This window comes from Podarcis tiliguerta (assembly GCF_965153285.1).
Source record: "Podarcis tiliguerta genome assembly, chromosome: 7".
In the NCBI taxonomy this organism is placed as follows: Eukaryota; Metazoa; Chordata; class Lepidosauria; order Squamata; family Lacertidae; genus Podarcis; species Podarcis tiliguerta.
In genome coordinates, this window is record NC_139540.1 from 63,585,773 (window position 1) to 63,605,529 (window position 19,757).

General features: G+C 46.0%; 2 protein-coding genes across 7 annotated transcripts in view; one reads left to right on the top strand and one right to left on the bottom strand.

Annotated features, from left to right (window-relative positions):
* SLC22A23 (solute carrier family 22 member 23) overlaps window positions 1-18,710 on the top strand; it is a gene marked incomplete at its 3' end in the record, with an annotated part of 110,543 nt that extends 91,833 nt beyond the window's left edge. For 4 of the 6 annotated variants that reach the window (XM_083449450.1, XM_083449451.1, XM_083449454.1 and 1 more), the window contains one exon: window positions 453-3,581. In XM_083449450.1, the coding sequence (XP_083305576.1) occupies window positions 453-810 (358 nt within the window). Of the gene's footprint in view, window positions 1-452; window positions 3,582-17,500 lie in introns of those variants that run through there. The other 2 variants (XM_083449453.1, XM_083449455.1) reach the window with 1 other exon arrangement.
* Window positions 7,791-14,395, bottom strand: PSMG4 (proteasome assembly chaperone 4). Its single transcript, XM_083449719.1, has 3 exons — window positions 14,140-14,395; window positions 11,427-11,502; window positions 7,791-8,865 (listed from the first exon to the last, which is right to left on the bottom strand). The coding sequence occupies exons 1-3, from the start codon at window positions 14,350-14,352 to the stop codon at window positions 8,744-8,746; spliced, it is 411 nt and encodes a 136-aa protein (XP_083305845.1). The 5' UTR covers window positions 14,353-14,395; the 3' UTR covers window positions 7,791-8,743.
* Window positions 18,711-19,757: the final 1,047 nt, after the last annotated feature.

A 19,757-nucleotide genomic window follows, 5' to 3' on the forward strand; every position in this document is an offset into this window, starting at 1 on the left:
TAAGCTTGATTAAGTTGCCAGTGGGATTGCCCTTTCTCTATTGAAAGGATGGAGGAAAGAACTACTTTACGATGCTCCAGGAGAGAGAGCATGATTTTGGAGTCTGGAGCAGCAGAAGGGACCCAATCCTGTGGAGCTTGCTAGCACAGTAAAGTCGGACCTTTCTGCTTTTTGAGGTTCATTTAAGACCTTTCAGAAGTATACACTATGAAACATGTAGAACTGTTGCTGTTGGTGTTTTAATCGCGATGTTTTAATTGTTGCAAACTGCTTTGGGTTTCCTTATTAAAAAGAAGTTGGTGCATAAGCGAAGCGAATCGTTTCAAAGGCGATTCCGCCGTATGGGCAAGCACACATACAATTCTGATCCGTTTATGATGCAAACTGGTAAATCTGTAACCAAACTGATTTTTGTTACCCAAATATATCTATCTGCATGCTCCTTTCCACAGGGGTGGTGGGCTTGGCCTCGTCCAGGCCAGCGCAGGCTTTGGCATGCTCACGGCACCCATCATGGAGCTCCACAACCAGAAAGGCTACTTCCTCCACCATGTCATCTTTGCCTGCTGCACCCTCATCTGCATCATCTGCATCCTCCTCCTGCCCGAGAGCAAAAACCAGAACCTGCCGGAGAACATTCCAGACGGCGAACACTACACCCGCCAGCCCCTCCTGCCGCACAAGAAGGGGGAACAGCCTCTGCTTCTGACAAACTCCGAACTCAAGGATTACTCTGGCCTCCACGATTCGGCCGCCGTGAACGATGGAGTGACCGAGAGCGTCACGGCCAACGGGATGAAGGCGATGTAGCTGGCCGGCTGGAGGAGAAGGCACTTTGGGTGTGGCAGTGCTTTCCGCAAGAGGTTTACAGACCAGTGAAATGAAAGGGACAGATAAATGGGGGAATTGGACTCTGCTGCTACAGCCACTTCTCGTAGGAATCTTTTGACTGGGGTGCAAATCGCTTTGGAACTAGTAATGGGAGGGGAATGCATCCTCAAAGCAACTGGCTGGAGACAAAACTGCCTGTCGGAACTTTTCTTTTCTTCCTGCCATGAAATGTTTCTATTTATTTTAATGATTCTCCCCGCCATGAAGCACTTTATTCCCTTTTCTCCTTTGTTGACCACAAACATGAAGCAGCGTTGTTCTCCGTAAGAGCAGACATTCCAAGATAGAAATCATGAGATTCGTTTTGCTTTTTATTGTCTCTCTGTGCTTTTTGTTGGAGGAATGAAGCATCTCCTTGCTGCGGCAAAGAATTCTTTGACTACTGACGCTTTAGGTTCAACCAATTTTCTTTGTCTCTCCAGATAATCCAGTCCTCCCTACCACCAACCCCGTCTTGCGGTTTACCTACTGTATAAGTGTGCATACAAAGCTCTCACTTAAAATTCCAACTCCGTTGTAGGCAGCAGAAATAGAATTTGGTTAGGGAGCTGTAGTCTGTTTTTTAAAAAGCTGTTTTCTAAACTTGAAAAGTTGCAGTTTCAAGCCTAAAAGAAACCACTGCACAAGCAAACTACGGTTTTTCGAATGGAGATCAGGCATGTGGATTGAAAAGAGGATCATGTCTCTTTATAAGGAATTCTTACAAGTGTTTATTATTAACAATAACAACAACAATAAGCAATTTCAAAATTCGGTACTCAGTGGTAAACAAGGCTTTACCTAAAGTGGTTCTGACCTAACAAAGGTTCTAGGGACTATAAGGTAGTGCTTTTTCTATGAGAATATTTCCAATTTGGGAAGGGAAAAAGATGGCCAGAAGGGTTTAAGACTTGAACATGCTTGGTCCAGAAGTGGCTAGACTGGAAAGTTCGGTCTATCCCAACACTGGCTCAGCTGCGAGCCTTCCCTGTCCCCCAAAGACTGATTTTAACGGACTAATATGAGCGATAAGCTGTAAATGAAATGAAATATGATAAATTAATGCTTCAGATTAGGGGAAGAGGAGATGGGGAGATGGGGAATAATAAACCAGATAGGCTCTTTGGATGTTTAATGGAGACCAGAGTGGTTTCCTTATGAGATTTGTAATAGTGTTTTTCCAAGAATAGGTTTGCATATTATCAGCTGGCTGCCATTTTCCAACGTGAAAGCTTATGGGAAATGGCCACTTGAAGTGCACCAAAATAAAAATCCCAAGTGCTCTTGTAGGATTTCTCCTCCCCTCCCCCCCCAAATGAACAAATGCATTGGCCCCATACGGTTCACTTGGCTGAAAACAGACGTCCCCTGATCCTAAATGTATTTAGACACTGAAATTCAACAAAGGTTGCTCCTGCTTAAAATGGGTTTAGGATCAGGATGTCAACGAAGCAAAAAGAAAAAGAGCAACCCACCAACAGCCCTCTTCCTTCCTCTTCCACCAAAAGCTAGCAACGATTTAAATGTTCTTAACACAAACAGATGTTTGTTGCGCAAGAGCCTTGCAGAGCCAGCTTTGTGCAAGGAGTTCTGGAGTTGCAGCTACTTTGCTTATAGTTAACTATCCCCTTCCCTCCCCTTCCACTCAGACCATGCATTTGTGATTGCCCAGTGGTACAGCCATTTAAATGAGTGCCGCAGCCAGATGTGTGGTGACGTGTAGATCCATCCATTTGACTGTCACTTTGTTTGATGTGCACCTTGCATTTGTGGGTGAAGGAAAGGGACTCTTTTCCCCCTCGTGTGCTTTCCTCCCTGCCGTGACCCTTCTTTGCTCTATATATTGTCTGTTAACTTGCTTGTGTTTCTTCTTCCTTCCTCTGCTGTCAGGCTGCCTTTTGCGTTCCTGCGACCAAGCCCACAAAGCGGCTTGTCGTGTAGCAAGTTGTGCAGCGTTTCAGTGCTGGCTTTTTGCTAGGAGGGCAAAATTGGCCTGATCTAAGAGGCAAGAATGTATGTACTTGAGAAGAAAAAAATGACGTTGTTGTAAAGCTGGTAACTTTCACACAGAGGATGAGACACTCGGGGAAATCTTTCTCAAGCCCCGTTGAGGGAAAGACAACAACACTGAATAGATCAGTGGTTTATATATGTGTGTGTGTATAATTTCCCCCCAGAAGTGCCACTACTGCATTCACCCGAGTGGGACTTGAAAAAGTGCGAGCCCCATCTTTCTTACACTCTCTAATAAACTGTCTGGCTTCAACCACAAAAAGGCCACTTCTTCCTCTCCATTCTTCTTTTATGTTGAGACTATTACAAACTCGCAGTGAAAAAATAAGGCCTCTTTGAATTGTGCAGTATTCATGTGCCAAATTTGTGTGACGCCTTTTATATAATGCTTGTTAGCAAGCGACCTATCAGTAACATCCTAGCATTTCAGTAAAATCTATGAAGTATAAAAAATTTTCGTTGTTTTTAAACTAGGGTGGGGCCCTGAAAAGCATTTGAGAGAGAGAATTTGGTTATGGACGTGCAAAAGTCCCCAGGCCAACAGACAGCACTTTTGCAATCCTTGTGGTACAAAACAGATTTTTAATTCCCCGTCTCTGTGCATATAGTCTTAGAATAGTGTAACAAATCATGTGGACCACATGCCAGCCTGTGGAGTTCATTGCATTTTAACGCCATTAAAGTCTTTGTTGTGCTCATTTCTTTCGCCTGCTGCGCTTTCTACTTTCCTGTTCTGATGTGATGCTCCTTAACTTTACAAACAAGCAAAAGCAAGAGAGAGGGACTTTCTCAACATATTTAATGGACTGCGTAAGGTAATGGGAGCACTTGGTGATTTTTTTTAAAAAAAATTATATAAAAATTAATCTTTCGATTTTTCTCCCCTTTTATTTATATCGTTGGGAATCTTACTTTGTGAGTCAGTACTTCACATTTTGTTTCCACCTTATCTTACAGTTTTCCCTTGGTCCAGAAGCAAATGTTCATTTCCCTTCACAATAGTATTTTCGCTGAAGATACTTTAAACATTATTTTGATAGCGTCCAGTACCTCACGGTGCTTAACAGATTCAAATCAGCTTTTGACGAAGGGACAAGATTGGCACTAACTTACCACCCGAGCAAAGAGCACTGCTGAATTCACTGCACTACAGTCCTGTATAACTTGTGAAAAGTACTTCTCCACTGTGCTCTGTTCTGGAAGTCTCAGGCAACCCAGGTTTCTGGAAGCCCCGATATCTCCATAGCATGTAGCTGTACACAGCTCACCACCTAAACCGGTTGCAAGTTGTTACAGCCTTACAGTAATGTGATGTTGACATCTCCATAGGAACCAGGAGTTTCTGGACTGCCCCATTGTTAGCTCCTCATTCGCAAATCCTTTTTGTCCTTAAGACAGGCCTGTCGGCTGCATATCGAAGCTTGTCAGCCATTTGAGTTGGCTTTCTGTTTTCGCATCTAGGCCACAGTCCTCATTGTGTAGGCATTATGTAGTAGGCCTCTATATGCAACAAGCATGTGCGCACTGCCAGGGGGTTGGAAGTTTGACAAGCCCATCTTTGAGGAAACACCGGTTTCCATTTCACTTTTTAAGGCTCTGCAACAGTGTACAAAGGAGGCAGGCGATGTTTTGTGGAAGGTTGTAGGGGCACCATTGACCATAGTGTGCACATTGTTCTGTGAACCGCCCTGAGACCTCCAGGTATAGGGCAGTATATAAATTCTATTAATAATAATAATAATTCAGCTTGCAACCAGTAACTTTTGCACTTACTGCAAACCTGTTTTGAGCAGAGATGAAAAGGAACGACTGTGCACATCACAAGCCTTGGCCGGGGAGGGTGGGGAATAAATAAAATAAATCAAGCAAGCATCCTCTGTTGCACCATCTTCATCTCTGCTTAAAAACAATCTTCTACCTCCAGGCTGGTCCTGGTCAGTTCTTCCTTAGCAGAAGAAAGGCTGTTCAAAGATCACCCTCATACGAGAGAGGGAACCAGATCATGCAACCATGCCTTCATTGGTAATGTTTGCTGTTTGTTCCTTGTTCAGATAGTCCCCTTCATAGAGTCAGTGAACACTCCATTAAAAGTAATAATTTGACATTGGCCAGATATCTGGTGCCATTCCCCCCCCTGCCCCCTCCCCGCTGGTAAACACAAGGGAAAAGTTCATGGGACTGTAGCAGTCACTGCAGCCTCAGCCTGTAGCAGTTGTGGTTTTCAGTCGCCTCTACTGACTTCTAGCTGTGACTGAGGTGAAGGAGCTGAGTGCTTGAGGATATCTTGTGCTCAGGTCAGTTTCCACTATGCTACCACAAGCCATACTAAACATGTCAGTGGGTCTGTGCCAAAGGCTGGTTCAGCCTATAGCAATGCAACTAAAAGACCAGCTTTGGCACACAGGCTGGCTGAAGAATGTGGTTGCTGCAGGATGATGACTGAAAGTTGTTGCTTGCCAGGTGATTCTAGATGGACGCATAACATTCAGTATGGAGTGGAGGTCAAGAACCAAGGCAGCCAGTCATCCCAATTAAGAAACCTCAAGTAATTGCCAGGTCTGAAGATAACAGAAACCTCACGTTGAGTTCATCCTAATAGGGAAAGCACTAGGAATCAACTACAGTCATGCCTTGGCTCTCGAACGCCTTAGTACACTTACATTTTGGCTCCCGAACGCCGAAAACCCAGAAGTATCCCGGTTTTCTAATGTTATTTGGAAGCCAAACGTCCGACACGGCTTCCGCTTGAGTGCAGGAACAGGCTCCCGGAACAGATTAAGTTCGACAACCAAGGTACCACTGTATAGACTTCAGTCATTTCCCCATTTTTCTATGAGCCAAGATTGGTCAGTTTGTCTAGCTTTTTCGTTTTTAAATTTAGCACTGAAATATTTTACTTAAAACCCATTTTAATAGCATTAATCAGGACTGGTTTTTATTCATTTATTTAGGTTTCCTGTATCCATTTCTGTTACCAAAACTCTATAAAGATGGGGTAGAATGCAGTTATAATGATGCATCCCCTATATGAGACGGGGATGTTTTGAGATACAGGCTGCTTTATTATTACTAATTGGAAGTATTTCATTTATGTTGCCAGTTCCGAAAGCCAAATAAAAAGGGGGGGGGGGGAAGAATCACCAAACTCAGAAGTGCCATTATAATGAATTCTGAATGTGATGTCAAGTTGCATCTGTAGCTGGGACAGAAAGAAACCAGTTAAGCGTGGCAGATCTTCCACACTTAATTTCTAAAAAAAAATGTTAACGAAACCTCATTTTTAAATGTACTGTGTGAAAGCATTTTCTTCAGAATGGAGTAGTGTGCTTATGTCTGTAGTGGGTGAGATTTCCTTCCCCTTCCTCTCAGTTTGATGAAATTCTACTAACTAATTGTTGTTACTCTACAGTTGTTTTTTTAATTAAAATAAATAACGGGTGGTTTGGTGGTGCTTCATAGCACAAGCTTAAAAGTCAACTACTGAAGAACCGTCCTAAAAGCTAAATGTCTGCATGATGTCACATCCGTTGTACCTGCTGAACAACTTTGTATGTAAACGAACAGGAATAAAAGACATTGCCCCATTAGAAAAAACAAACCCCACGCTTGTCTGTCTTGCCAGTGGTATACACTATCAACCTCTCTGCTCAAGCGCTCCTTTAGGCAGGTACCTTATTATTATTATTATTATTATTATTATTATTATTATTATTAACTGAAATATTTAAATATACCTGTGTCTAGTGTCAAGGCAGCTTATAGGCATCCATAAAAGTGTGTTAAAACATTAAAAATAATGTCACACATTAAGACCTGCTCTCCACTGGATCCATCCCATCAGTTTTAAGTGTTGTAGCTCACTAACAGAGTACATGCAACCCTGATCCAATCTCCAGCATTTCGGGGATATGTCTGGGAAAGAGATCTAGTCTAAGAACCCACAGCCAGGCACTGAACACAATACTGAGCTAGATTGGCCCCACAGCTTGAATTGGTCATAAGGCAACTTCCTATCAGAGCCACAAGGCACTGCCATCCCTGCGAAACGCCAACCTATTAAAACTTTTCAAACCGGGAGAGCCTTAGTCTTCATGACTAGTATCTCATTAAGCTTTCCTCCCGCATCCATGCTCACACAGGAGAACTTCCCGTTTGGGCTGTGCACTTCTTGCATTATCCATTTGTTTAAAGCAGCCTTCCCCCCTCAACCTGCTGACCTCTGGCTGTAGCTGGGACTACAGTTCCCACCATCCTTGGCCACTGGCTATGATGGCAGCAGCTGGTGGAAGTTGTAGTCCAACTACAGGCCACTAGGTTGGAGGTGCTGAATACACCCTTCAGATTTACCTCTGTCAGGGGCACTGACTTGGGCTCCGGGTTATGGGCGCCCAATGGCACCCGTGACGCGTCGTGACTTCATGACCTCACGTGGCGGCGCAGCATCACTTAACAAGGCCTTGCAGAGTCTCTCAGAGGTTATGTCCGAGGTCTTGTGAGGCCTCCAAAATGACTTCCAGTTTCTACCAGAAGTCACATTCAGAGGCCTGACAGGGCCTCTGACGTCCTCTGGGAGTGTTGGGGTTCTGACGTGACTTCCAGTAGAAGCTGGAACTCACAGGGACAAAGAATTATGAAGCAGCAGAAAGGCACAGCGGAGAGGCTGCTGCCATAGTCGCACGTCACTTCTCCAGCCGGGAGAGGGTCGCGGGGTGCTTCTTTAGCCCCGCACACGCTCTCCCGGCTGGAGAGGTGACGGGCGGCTATAGAGGCTCCTGCCATAGCCGTGCGTCACCTCTCCTGCCAGGAGAGGGTCGCGGGGCTATGGCGTCTTCGCTCCATAGGACGCACACACATTTCCCCTTCATTTTTGAAGGGGAAAAAGTGCGTCCTATAGAGCGAAAAATACGGTAATTGAAGTATTATGATTGGATATATTAATTGGATGTTTCTTATTGGAAAATCAATAAAAATGATTTAAAAAAAGAAAAAGAAACCAGAACTCGTGTATGAGGTGCTAAGGTGCAGTGCATATGAGGTGCTAAGCACACCCACCCCCCCAAAATTGTGGGTGTTCTAGCACCCAAGGCCTCCTAAACCTGGTGCCTATGGACTTCATTTTATTAATGCCCAGATGCCGTAGTAGCTCCAATAGTTTATTCCTGTTGTTCTTGTGGGAAAGCAAGATTACCGCCCTCTCATTTAAAAACAAAACGAAACCCACAAAGAATAGGGAACTTGTTAACAGAATCACAGCAAGAAGCACTAAATGACTCCACTAGATTCATGCCAGCAGTACTTCCTCTTACAGATGCAACTCAATATATTTACTCCTTCCCTATTAAGACAGGGCTGTTTCTCGACTGCAACAAATGCCGATGAAGCAGTAAACCTGTTATAGGCCATACCATTTAAGACTGCAGGGGAGGCTCACATGATTGAACGTTCTCTCTACAATAAAATGCAGTACCTCCTTGCACAGAGGAAACTGGCAGTCAGCCCTTCTCCTTGCCATGTGGTTTTTGATAGGTAGGGATTTGTTTTTCTCAAGATAACTGGATTACCTGAGTCCCCCATGGTTGAAGTGGTACTGCCCTGGAACAAGTTAGCCTCATAATACACTAGAAGCGAGAAGGAAGCCATAGTGGGAAGAACACAGATTGTGTTGTCATGTGTGTAGTTCCCAGCACATCCAGTAGATGGCACCCTCAGCCAAACCTTACAGCTTCTAGGCCTGATACAAAAAGCAAATGAAGTTCACTCAGTGACAGAAAAAACGCATGTCATCCCATTCATTATTTTAAAAACAAACAAACAAAAAAACACAGAAACAAAAATGCAGGCACGCCACAATGATGCAAAGCTAAAACTTGTCTGGAAACAGTGTCATTTCCTCCTTGATTCGGTTTTCCACAAGTAGTGTGAAGCTGCTGTCTGTATTTTGAATATTATAGCTGACAAAAATCTGCTTTTTCGTCTTGCTGGCTGAAAGAAAAACAGATGCAAAGACTGAGCAAAAAAAAATGAAGGATCTAATGTTGCAGCAGTAATGAAAAATACATTTTTGTTGTTGTTTAGTCGTTTAGTCGTGTCCGACTCTTCGTGACCCCATGGACCAGAGCAGTTCAAATCCCACAGGAGGGTCAGCAATTTTTAAGGAGAGGAAGAGAGAAAATACCGTATTTTTTGCTCTATCAGACTCACTTTTTCCCTCCTAAAAAGTAAGGGGAAATGTGTGTGCGTCTTATGGAGCGAATGCAGGCTGCGCAGCTATCCCAGAAGCCAGAACAGCAAGAGGGATTGCTGCTTTCACTGCACAGCAATCCCTCTTGCTGTTCTGGCTTCTGAGGTTCAGATTTTTTTTTTCTTGTTTTCCTCCTCCAAAAACTAGGTGCGTCTTGTGGTCTGGTGCGTCTTATAGAGTGAAAAATACGGTAATCTAATGGTATCTGAAGTAAGCTACCTGCATTGATGCTGGCATCCTTCTGTCTCAAGAGGTGAGGTCAAACTGCTGTGCTAGCAGCACCAAAGTGACTTCCCTGGGGTGCAAGCCAGGGTGGTGTATATGGAGGTCCTGTCCTGCCCAGGGGACAAAACCACTCTCTTGTCCTTGCTGAAATACGTTTGGCACCAGCTTGGCTGCAAGAGTTGCCGGAAGGAGGCGTGCAAGGCGCCATCCAACCATCTTAGGGACTCCACTCCCAATTTGTGTAGGGTTTACTCCTTAGCCTTTTCTTCTCCCAAAGATGTCTTGCAAGGCAGCAGAGGTTTAGGATCAAGAGTTTTCCTTCTCCTAGATGGCTACCTTCCCAGGTGGATCTGCCGCTCGCTTCCCTCTACAGCACGTGCAGAAACTGCCTTCTTGACTGTTGCACACAATATTGGTCTCATCCATTCAATTTGCAGGAGCCTGTCTTCGCATGCAGTCCCTAACTCGCCAAGGGTTTGAGATCCATCGACTGCCCTCCCCAGGTTTAGCTGGGCAGTCAAAGCCATTTCCTGGGTGTGTCCACTGTCGCATGCTGACAGCTTCTCGGAGCCACAGGTGACAGCTGAGTGCAGGATGGGGACCAAAGGTAGGCAAACTACCCCAGAAGGAGCATAACGTGTCCCCTACCAGAGGTACTACCCCTCCCTTCCCCTAACACCCCATGCACCCCAAACTATCTGAATAACTCAGAATGAATAAGATATTTTAAAAAGAGCCTACACTGCCATGGGCTTATTTCTCTTCGGTTGTGCTACAGGAAGAGCAGGGAGCCGTTTTCAGCCTTAGGGCCACAATCCCTTCTAGGGGCCACATCCCCGTGCCAAAAGTGGATGGTAAAGGTAAAGGGACCCCTGACCATTAGGTCCAGTCATGGCCAACTCTGGGGTTGCGGCGCTCATCTCGCTTTATTGGCCGAGGGAGCCAGCGTACAGCTTCTGGGTCATGTGGCCAGCATGACTAAGCCGCTTCTGGTGAACCAGAGCAGCGCATGGAAACACCGTTTACCTTCCTGCTGGAGCGGTACCTAGTTATCTACTTGCACTTTGACGTGCTTTTGAACTGCTAGGTTGGCAGGAGCAGGGACCGAGCAACGGGAGCTCACCCCGTCACGGGGATTCGAACCGCCAACTTTCCGATCGGCAAGTGCTAGGCTCTGTGGTTTAACCCACAGCACCACCCGCATCCCTAAAGTGGATGGAGCAATGGATATAAATGTTAACCTTTGGACAGTAAAATCGTTTCGACACATGCCGCTCTATATCCTCCATCTAGGCAAGCAAGCAGCACAACCAGAGTCCAAGAACCCATTCCAGCTAGGCAAATATACTCAAGGCAGATGCAAAGCAGAGCTGGTGAAGGGTGAGACCTAGGCAGAGGGTGCCATGCATGGGAAGAGTCCCTAGGGAGGCCGGGGGGGGCACATTTGACCTCCACGCCTACAGCTCCCTGCTCATGTGTCGGGGGCAGGCCAGCAATAAATCACACTGACTAAGTGAAGTTAACTCTTCAAGGACGCAAGGTCTGCTCAGGAGTGCCAGGCCTAATAAGCACAGCAACTCTTCTTGGAAGGGCTTGCCCCTGTGTGGCAGTTGCAGAGATTAAAGGTCCCCCCGCCTTTCCATAGCTCCTACCCAGGTCCTTCCCAAGCAATCTGAGACTGTGCCTGCATGAAGCTAACCTCTCCACCCTCTTCATGCCTCTCCTGGTTCTGGTGGACCGGGGGCAGGGGGAGAGAGAGCGGAGCTAGAGGAGGGGGAGACACATGACTCTTCACCAGCCAGACTCATCTTTGCCTCTTGGCCTCCCTCCTGTCCTGCTTCTGCCTCTGCCTCTGATTCTGGACTCCTCTCTGCCACAGACTCTCCCAGCTCACTAAGCCCTGTTACCTCTTCAGCTTCCAACACTTCCTCCTGCTCCCAGTCTTCTCCCTCTGACCCACCACCAATCTCCAGGTTCTAAGCCTTTTTTCCTTGGGGGTTCCCCAGCTGGTGCTTCCCGCCAGTCCTCTGCATCCAGCCAGACCACGGCAGGTTTAAAGGTGCACACAATTACGTACCTAATTTTTGGGCTAGTGAATTGGAGGTGCTGTTGGAGGAGTCGCCAAAGAGTAAGGTAGACGCTGGAATGGAGTCCTGGAAAGAAAGCAAAAAGGGGTGGTGAGTTTTTCTCCATCCTCCAGAAGTGACTCTCTTCTTATCTCATAAAGATACGAGAGAGAGAGAGAGCACAAGAGAGGCTTGGGTCATGGCAATTTAAAACAGATCACAGACACAAGTAGAGCCATCAGAGCCTGGCCTAGAAAAATGTTTCCATGCTTCTTAAATAGCTGGACAAGACAACTTTAAAAGTCTGTCCTGAGGTCCAGCTAGCAGAGAAACCAAGCCTGGTTTTGGAGGGAGGTATACAGAAGCATTTTACTCAGTACGTTTCCGAGCACAGTTCAAAGTGCTGGTGCTGTCCTTTAAAACCCTAAACGGCCTCGGTCCAGTATACCTGAAGGAGCGTCTCCACCCCCATCGTTCTGCCCGGACACTGAAGTCCAGTGCCGAGGGCCTTCTGGCGGTTTCCTCACTGCAAGAAGCCAAGTTACAGGGAACCAGGCAGAGGGCCTTCTCGGTACTGGCACCCACCCTGTGGAACGCCCTTCCACCAGATGTCAAAAAGAACAACAACTACCTGACTTTTAGAAACATGTGAAGGCAGCCGTGTTTAGGGAAGCTTTTAATGTTTGATGCATTACTGTATTTTAATATTTTGCTGGAAGCTGCCCAGAGTGGCTGGGGAGGCTTGCAGCTTGATCTAAAGTGTGTCATAACAGGAGCACTACCACCATGCAAATACGTGCAAAAGATTAAGAAGCAGGGCCCCAGGTGCATGTTTAGGTTAAAATTGGGTCCTGTGTCTGAGAAGGTTGAAGATACCTGCTATATATCATTAACCAGAACCCAACAGCAGTGCCCCAATATCCCTTTGGGGCTAGAGTTATGTCACTTCTGTGCTATACCTGTCACACAAACCTGTTCAAGATTAGCCGGAGAAGGGCTCATTCACTCCCTGGCTATGGAGTATTTTGCTTCGTATCCTACTTAAGGAAAGCTCAGCAAGCAGAATTCAAAATAAACAGAGCTCAAGAGGAACAGAAAAAGGCGAGAAACAGAAAAGAGAGAGAGAGAGAGAGAGAGAGAGAGAGAGAAAGATGCACTTGCTTGTAATAACTATTGACCCTGTAATGTCAGAAGAGAAACTTGTGGAAGAACCACTCAAGCAAACTTCACCTGCAAACTAGCCAAGGGTGTCCGACTGGACCCAGGAAATGAATCTTCCTTCAAATACGGTGAAAGGTACAAGCCATTACATATCTAAGAAAGGGAAGGGGGGGCATGCAGTTGCAAAAGCCCCTTGTTCTTTTTGCATTTCATATCCCTCTCACCTCCCCTACATCCTGCAGCTCCCACAACTCACTGTGTGTGTGTGTGTGTGTGTGTGTACAGTGTTTTTATCTGGGGGGACGCAGGGGTACTCATACCCTTAAACATCTTGTGAATCTAAGTTTGGTCTCATTGAGGGACAGTGTTTCAATGTGAGTACAGTGGTACCTCAGGTTAAGTACTTAATTCGTTCCAGAGGTCTGTACTTAACTGAAACTGTTCTTAACCTGAAGCACCACTTTAGCTAATGGGGCCTCCCACTGCTGCCGCGCCGCCGGAGCCCGATTTCTGTTCTCATCCTGAAACAAAGTTCTTAACCTGAAGCACTATTTCTGGGTTAGCGGAGTCTGTAACCTGAAGCATATGTAACCCGAGGTACCACTGTAGGAAAATGAGAGTACCCCTAAACATTTTTTTTGGAAAAAAGCACTGTGTATATGTGTGTGTGTATAATGAAGTGGACCATGAACCAGGAAAACTTATACCTTAATAAATTTGCAAACACCCCATGCATTTACAGCACCTGCCTTTCCCCAAAGGATCCTGGGAACGCTATAGTTTGTTAACTGTGCTGCGCGCTCCTTTGTTAACAGTTCTAGGAATTTTCCTTCTGCAAGGGTAAACTACAGCTCCCAGGACCCTTTGCGGTGAGTGGAAGACTCATCTGCTTTAAATGTCTAATGTGTCAGCAGCTGCGCTTTCCGGATCTTAAAACACTCCCATTAACTGATCCTATTAGGAGAATAGGATGGTTGTGGACATCACCATCATCAAAGCCTCTGCATGCTTCTCCGGGGAGACGGAGAAGCCCGATTTGAGCCCGGGGAAGCTTTTCTCCGCGCACGCCCTCTCCAAACCGGGTAGCACCGTGGCTCCCTTTCCGTTTCCAGCCTGCAAAGAGGGAGGCCAGTGGTGCGACGGCGGGACGGGGGAACGAAGGAAGGAACGAATATTTAATTGCATCAGCCATAGCAATGCGATATACAAAGAATAGAAATAAAAAGTCACATTATATAAAACACATTTGAGGGGTTTGAATCCATAGTCAAAGAGTGGATCTGATTGCCCCAGCTAAAAACCTTGCAACCTTTGCTGTCCCCTGCTCATCTTGACCTGCCGAGAGAAAAAGGACAGTGTGGCAGTGGCTGGGCGACCCGGAATGGACAATAAAAGAGGGAATAACCTCCATTCCTCAAGTCTTTTGTGCATGCGCCACCGATCCGCGACAGGGAGATGCGAAGTTGCAAACAACGCATCCTCCCCGTCCCGTCCCGTCCCCCGGTCCCCCCCACCCCCCTCCTCCAACACCGGGGTTCAGAGCATCCGAGAGAGAGGACTCACGCGCGGGGTGCACATGGCCACGGCCAGGTTGCCGAGTTTGGGCTCTTCCCCGACCCAGAGGAAGAGCGAGTCCCGCAGGCGCATGGCGTGGAAGTGCACCAGCTGCTCCGACAGGCGCCCGCAGAAGTTGTGCACCGAGATCCGCTCGCCCGCCGCGGACGCAGCCGAGACCGGCTCGGCGGCCTCTTCGCCCGGTTCCGGCAGCTCCTCCATTGCTGCAGTTCAGCTGCCGCCGCCGCCGCCGGCAGGCCAAAGCAAGCGATCCCCGAGCCCTTCCGACAGGCTTTTCACTTTCAGTTTGTCAAAGGCGGCCAAGTTGGGCTCGACTCCCCTTTTATATAGATGTGTGCCCGTTCAGACGGCGCTGAAGGGCGGCTGGTTTTAGAGAGGAGATCAAGCCCAACCTCCTTTCCTTTTGTCGGAAGGCCAGGATAATGGGAGCTAAAAAGTCTTCACTGTTTACAGGGCTGGATTTAGGTTTGATGCGGCCCTAAGCTACTGAAGGCAATGGGGCTCTTTATATGTCCAGCTGTCCTTTGTCAAAAACAAGTTCATAGAATCATAGAGTTGGAAGAGACCACAAGTTGTTGCTGTTTTTTGTGTTGAATATATGCTATATGTATGGACCTATTGAATATATGCTATATGTGTTGAATATATGCTTATATGTATACACAAAACGCTGTATATGGGTTTTATTTTATTGGGTTTTTTATCTTATATTTTGGAAATGTACATCCAGGTTTTTTTCCCTTTAAATTTTTGTGGGGCCCCCAAGAGAGTGGGGCCCTAACCTATAGCTTGTTTAGCTTATATGTAAATCCGGCACTGACTGTTAACTATTATATCCTAATGGATTATTGCAGTGCTTTTTTTAAAAAAATATGTTCAGGGGTACTCTAATTTTGACTCCAGAAAAATCACCATTTTGTAGTTCAAAGTGGGGGAAATAAGAACAGCACGTGGACAAAAGTAAAAAAAAATCATAAAATGTTTAGGGGTATGCGTACCCCTGTGTCCGTCCCCCCCCCCCCAGAAAAAAGCACTGGATTATTAAATATTGCTTTATTTCAGGGGTGCACAACCTGACATCCTTCAGATGTTTATTGGACTACATCTCCCATCATCCCTGATCACTGGCTATGCTGGCTGGGGCTGATGGGAGTTATAGTCCAGAAACATCTGGAGGGCCACAGGTTGTGCATCCCTACTTTATTTGATAAAAGTTGTTTATTTTAAAGTTATTGTGACTTGGGTCAGATTATTATGTGTTGGAAGCCACCCAGAGTGGCTGGAGCTACCCAGTCAGATGGGCGGGGTACAAATAATAAAATTATTACTATTATTATTTCCAGTGGGGGAGGGGGGTTGAGGCTTGCAACCATGTGAGGTCTCCAAAAACAAGGGAAGAAAGTGTGTTTGTGTCATAGGCTTTATGGACTTGCTAAAGTTCAGGTGCAAGCTTTGAGTTGCATATAACTCTCTTTCCAGGATATACCTGCTAAGCAAAACATGAAGATGAGATCATAGATTTCCTAAGTGTCTGGACTAGATGAAAATCCAGTAGTTAAATGTTTACAGGAAGGTCTAAACTGTGGTTCTGACTGTGCTGGCTGTGGGGTGTGTGCTCTGCATTATTTTATGCAATGAGATCATCTGAACATAACCCTGTATGGAAAGTTTTAAACGTCTGGTGTTTCGTTATGTTTTTATATTCTGTTGGAAGCCGCCCAGAGTGGCTGGGGCAACCCAGTCAGATGGGCGGTGTATAAGTAATGAATGATCATCATCATTATTATCATCATTATCATCATCTCCAAAGGTGTTTTGCGGCAGAGTTCTAATTACACAAACAGTACAGGTAGTCTTGTTGGTCCAGTTAAAACAACAACAACTCAAAGCTGAATGCTTTTTATTAGACTAAGCCTAATGACCCATCTCATGAGCTGAAGGAAAAGTACTGGAGAACACAAAAGACTGCTCACAACTTTGTGACATTCTGGTTGGCCCTAATAGGGTATTACCCTATTGTGGTTTTTGAGTTTGTCCTAAGTCTGTTTTACTGAGAAGCTCAATGGGATTACTCCCTAGTAAGTGGAAAGCCCCTGTGTGCAAATACAGCCCTTTCCTATACATAGTTAGAATACACCTAAGCCTTTTTACACAATCCGCTTCATAGGTGTGAGCTGGACGTGTGCACGGGTTTTCAGATCTTACAAGGAAGTAAGTTGTTCTGGGTTCAGTGAGACTCACTTCCTGGAAAATTTGCATAGGATAACAGCTTTAATCTGGTAACTTGGCAGTAGCTTTTCACAAAGAATGGTCCCCCTCCCTTTTTTAATTAGCTATCGCCCACCAAAGCAAAACTAGCAAAATGTGGCTCACTTTTTAAGACTTCTTAGGTTATCCATGCTGTAGTTCAGACCATCTTGCAGCCTAACCTACCTCACAGGGTTGATGTGAGGATGAAATTGATTATATATATAATCTGTTTGGGACACGGGTGGCGCTGTGGGTTAAACCACAGAGCCTAGAACTTGCCGATCAGAAGGTCAGCAGTTCCGGTCTCTGCTCCTGCCAACCTAGCAGTTCAAAAGCACATCAAAGCGCAAGTAGATAAATAGGTACCGCTCCAGCGGGAAGGTAAACGGTGTTTCCGTGCGCTGCTCTGGTTCGCCAGGAGCGGCTTAGTCATGCTGGCCACATAACCCGGAAGCTGTATGCCGGCTCTCTTGGCAGGGGGTTGGACTCGATGGCCCTTGTGGTCTATTCCAACTCTATGATTCTATGATTCTCTCAGCCAATAAAGCGAGATGAGCGCCACAACCCCAGAGTCAGCCACGACTGGACCTAATGGTCAGGGGTCCCTTTACCTTTACCTTTTTATAATCTGTTTGCTTACGCGCCCACTGGTTTGCTTCCTTTCCTGAAAAAAAATGGCGGGGGGAGAGATCTGCAACAAATCAATTGGTTCTGTGGAACATCTCAGAGTGTAAATGTCAGACAGGCACCAGCGACCTAGAGGAGTGATGTCTCATCTGACCACTAGATGGAGGATATTTCATATTCCTGTCTGGGGTCTCTTGTCTGTTATAAATATTAATGAGGCACCCAGGAGTTGCTGATTCAACTTTTTCTCTGTTCCTGTGTGCTGAATTTAAAGGGGAAACGTGTCTATTTAAAGATGTACCCTTGCTTGAAAGAACAATCCTGTAAAATTGGCACTACACAGACTTAACAGAAATAGGCAACAGTTATTTCTGCAATCTCGATCCTCCTTTTTCCAGTGGCTGTGGTTTTGAGATTTGCCATGATTCAGAAATTCACCTTGTTCACTGTGTCTTTTTCTTTTTAATTGCAGGGATGTGCCTTCGTGTACGTTTGTGCAGAGAAAATAAACAGAGCTTGCATGTGTGAGATGTCCAGCAGAATGGGAGGGGAACAAGCTACTCTACAGAACAGGGTGTAAACTCCTGAGTCGTGGGTGCTCTTCAAGCTGGCTGGTGGTCCAAACTAGAGGTCACCAGCCCTTTGCATGTCCAGGGGCACATTTGGAAGTCTAAGAAGTGGAAGCCAGTGTGGTGTAGTGGTTAAGAGCGGTGGACTCGTAATCTGGGGAACCGGGTTCGTGTCTCCGCTCCTCCACATGCAGCTGCTGGGTGACCTTGGGCTAGTCACACTTCTCTGAAGTCTCTCAGCCCCACTCACCTCACAGAGTGTTGGTTGTGGGGGAGGAAGGGAAAGGAGAATGTTAGCCGCTTTGAGACTCCTTCGGGTAGTGATAAAGCGGGATATCAAATCCAAACTCTTCTTCTTCTTCTAGGAAACTCAAGGACACCACAAAATACCTATTTCACAGAAGTAAAAAGCTGGGGAGACCCCCACCCCAAAAACACAAAAAACAGGCAAAACATCAACACTCCCCCTAATAAATAAAGCTAACAAAAGGAAGCCCCTTCCCACAAAAAAAAAAAACCTGTCACAGACCCAACCAAAAACAACAAAAGCAGGGAGAGCTCATTTTAAACAAAACTAAAAATTTGAAAGCACAAGGAGTCTCGAGGGACACTAGGAGAGTATTTGAGGGTTCCATAGTGCCCACAGGCAGTGTTTCTCCCCCCACATGGGGGTACTAAATGGTACTCAGTACCGGCACCCCTTTTTTCTAGAAGAAAAGCACTGCCCACAGGCACCAAGTTGGGGACCCAGCCACTAAACCAAAACAGCTACGTGTTTTCCTCGCAGGGGAAAATGTTGAAAGCAATTTACATAGTTTAATAGCTACTGACTGAAAATTCCTGTTAAGCTGGGTTGGTCTCCTTATGGCTGGAGAACTCAGGTTTGAGCATGAGATACTCAGCAGAGCATGGAGAAGGTGACTCTTCGGACTTTGGGGGAAGGGAGCAGAGCAATTTGAATGGAGGAATGCAAATTAGTAGCTGAAGTCCAGTGGGGGGGGGGGAGCGGACTCCATTGTTTTTTGAGATTCTGCTGCTTGCTGTATGTAGGGTGCCTGTTTGCTCCCACTGTGCTCTGCTTACACATGTTTAAATAAAGCAAAGACCCCATAAGTCCTCAGTGCTTTTTTCATCCTGGCTTGCTGGAACTTCACACCAAGTGGAAGTGGACTTCAATTCTAGAAAAGAAAGTTTGGGAGGATATCCTTGCCACCCTTGTAGCAAACTAAGGCCCGGGGGCCGGATCCGGCCCAATCACCTTCTAAATCCGGCCCATGGATGATCCAGGAATCAGCGTGTTTTTACATGAGTAGAATGTGTCCTTTTATTTAAAATGCATCTCTGGGTTATTTGTGGGGCATAGGAATTCATTCCCCCCCCCAAAAAATATATATATAGTCCAGCCCCCACAAGGTCTGAGGGACAGAATAAGTTTGCTGACCCCTGGCTTAGCCCCACCAGTTCTTGCTGTTGTACTCTTGCCACATTTCTCGGTCTTGTGCATGAACAGATTTCTACAGAGAGGTCATTGTCTAAACCGAAAGAATCAGGCGGATACACATGTTACAGCACTTGCGGTACCCACCCATCAACAGATGATGACTGTTGCCATCTTTGATGTACTGGTCACCTGTTTTGTGGTCAGGAGAGGGGAATGGGGGACTGCTTTGAATTCAGCACCTGTTCTTCCCTTCCTCCAACTGGCGATCAGTGCTGTTGTAAGGGGTACTAAGATAACCTATAGAAAGGAAATAAAGTGCTAATGGCGCTATCCTATCAAAGACAAGTCATGCTGAGTTCAGTAAGGCTTGCTCCCAGGTAAGTAGGTACAGTACAGGGTTTTTTATTTATTTTATTGAATTTATCTACCGCCCTATACCCAGAGGTCTCGGGGCGGTTCACAGAAAAGATCATGATATATAAAATCAAAATAAGAACAATAACACACACACAGAGAGAGAGTCACATTTTAAAAGGGTATAGGATGTCCGTCAGGTAAGCCAAAGAACTGGTTAAAAAGAAATGTTTTTGCTTGGCACCTAAAGGTGTATAATGAAGGCACCAGGCGAACTTCCCTGGGGAGAGCATTCCACAGATGGGGAGCCACTGCAGAGAAGGCCTGTTCTCGTGTTGCCACCCTCCGGACCTCTCAAGGAGTTG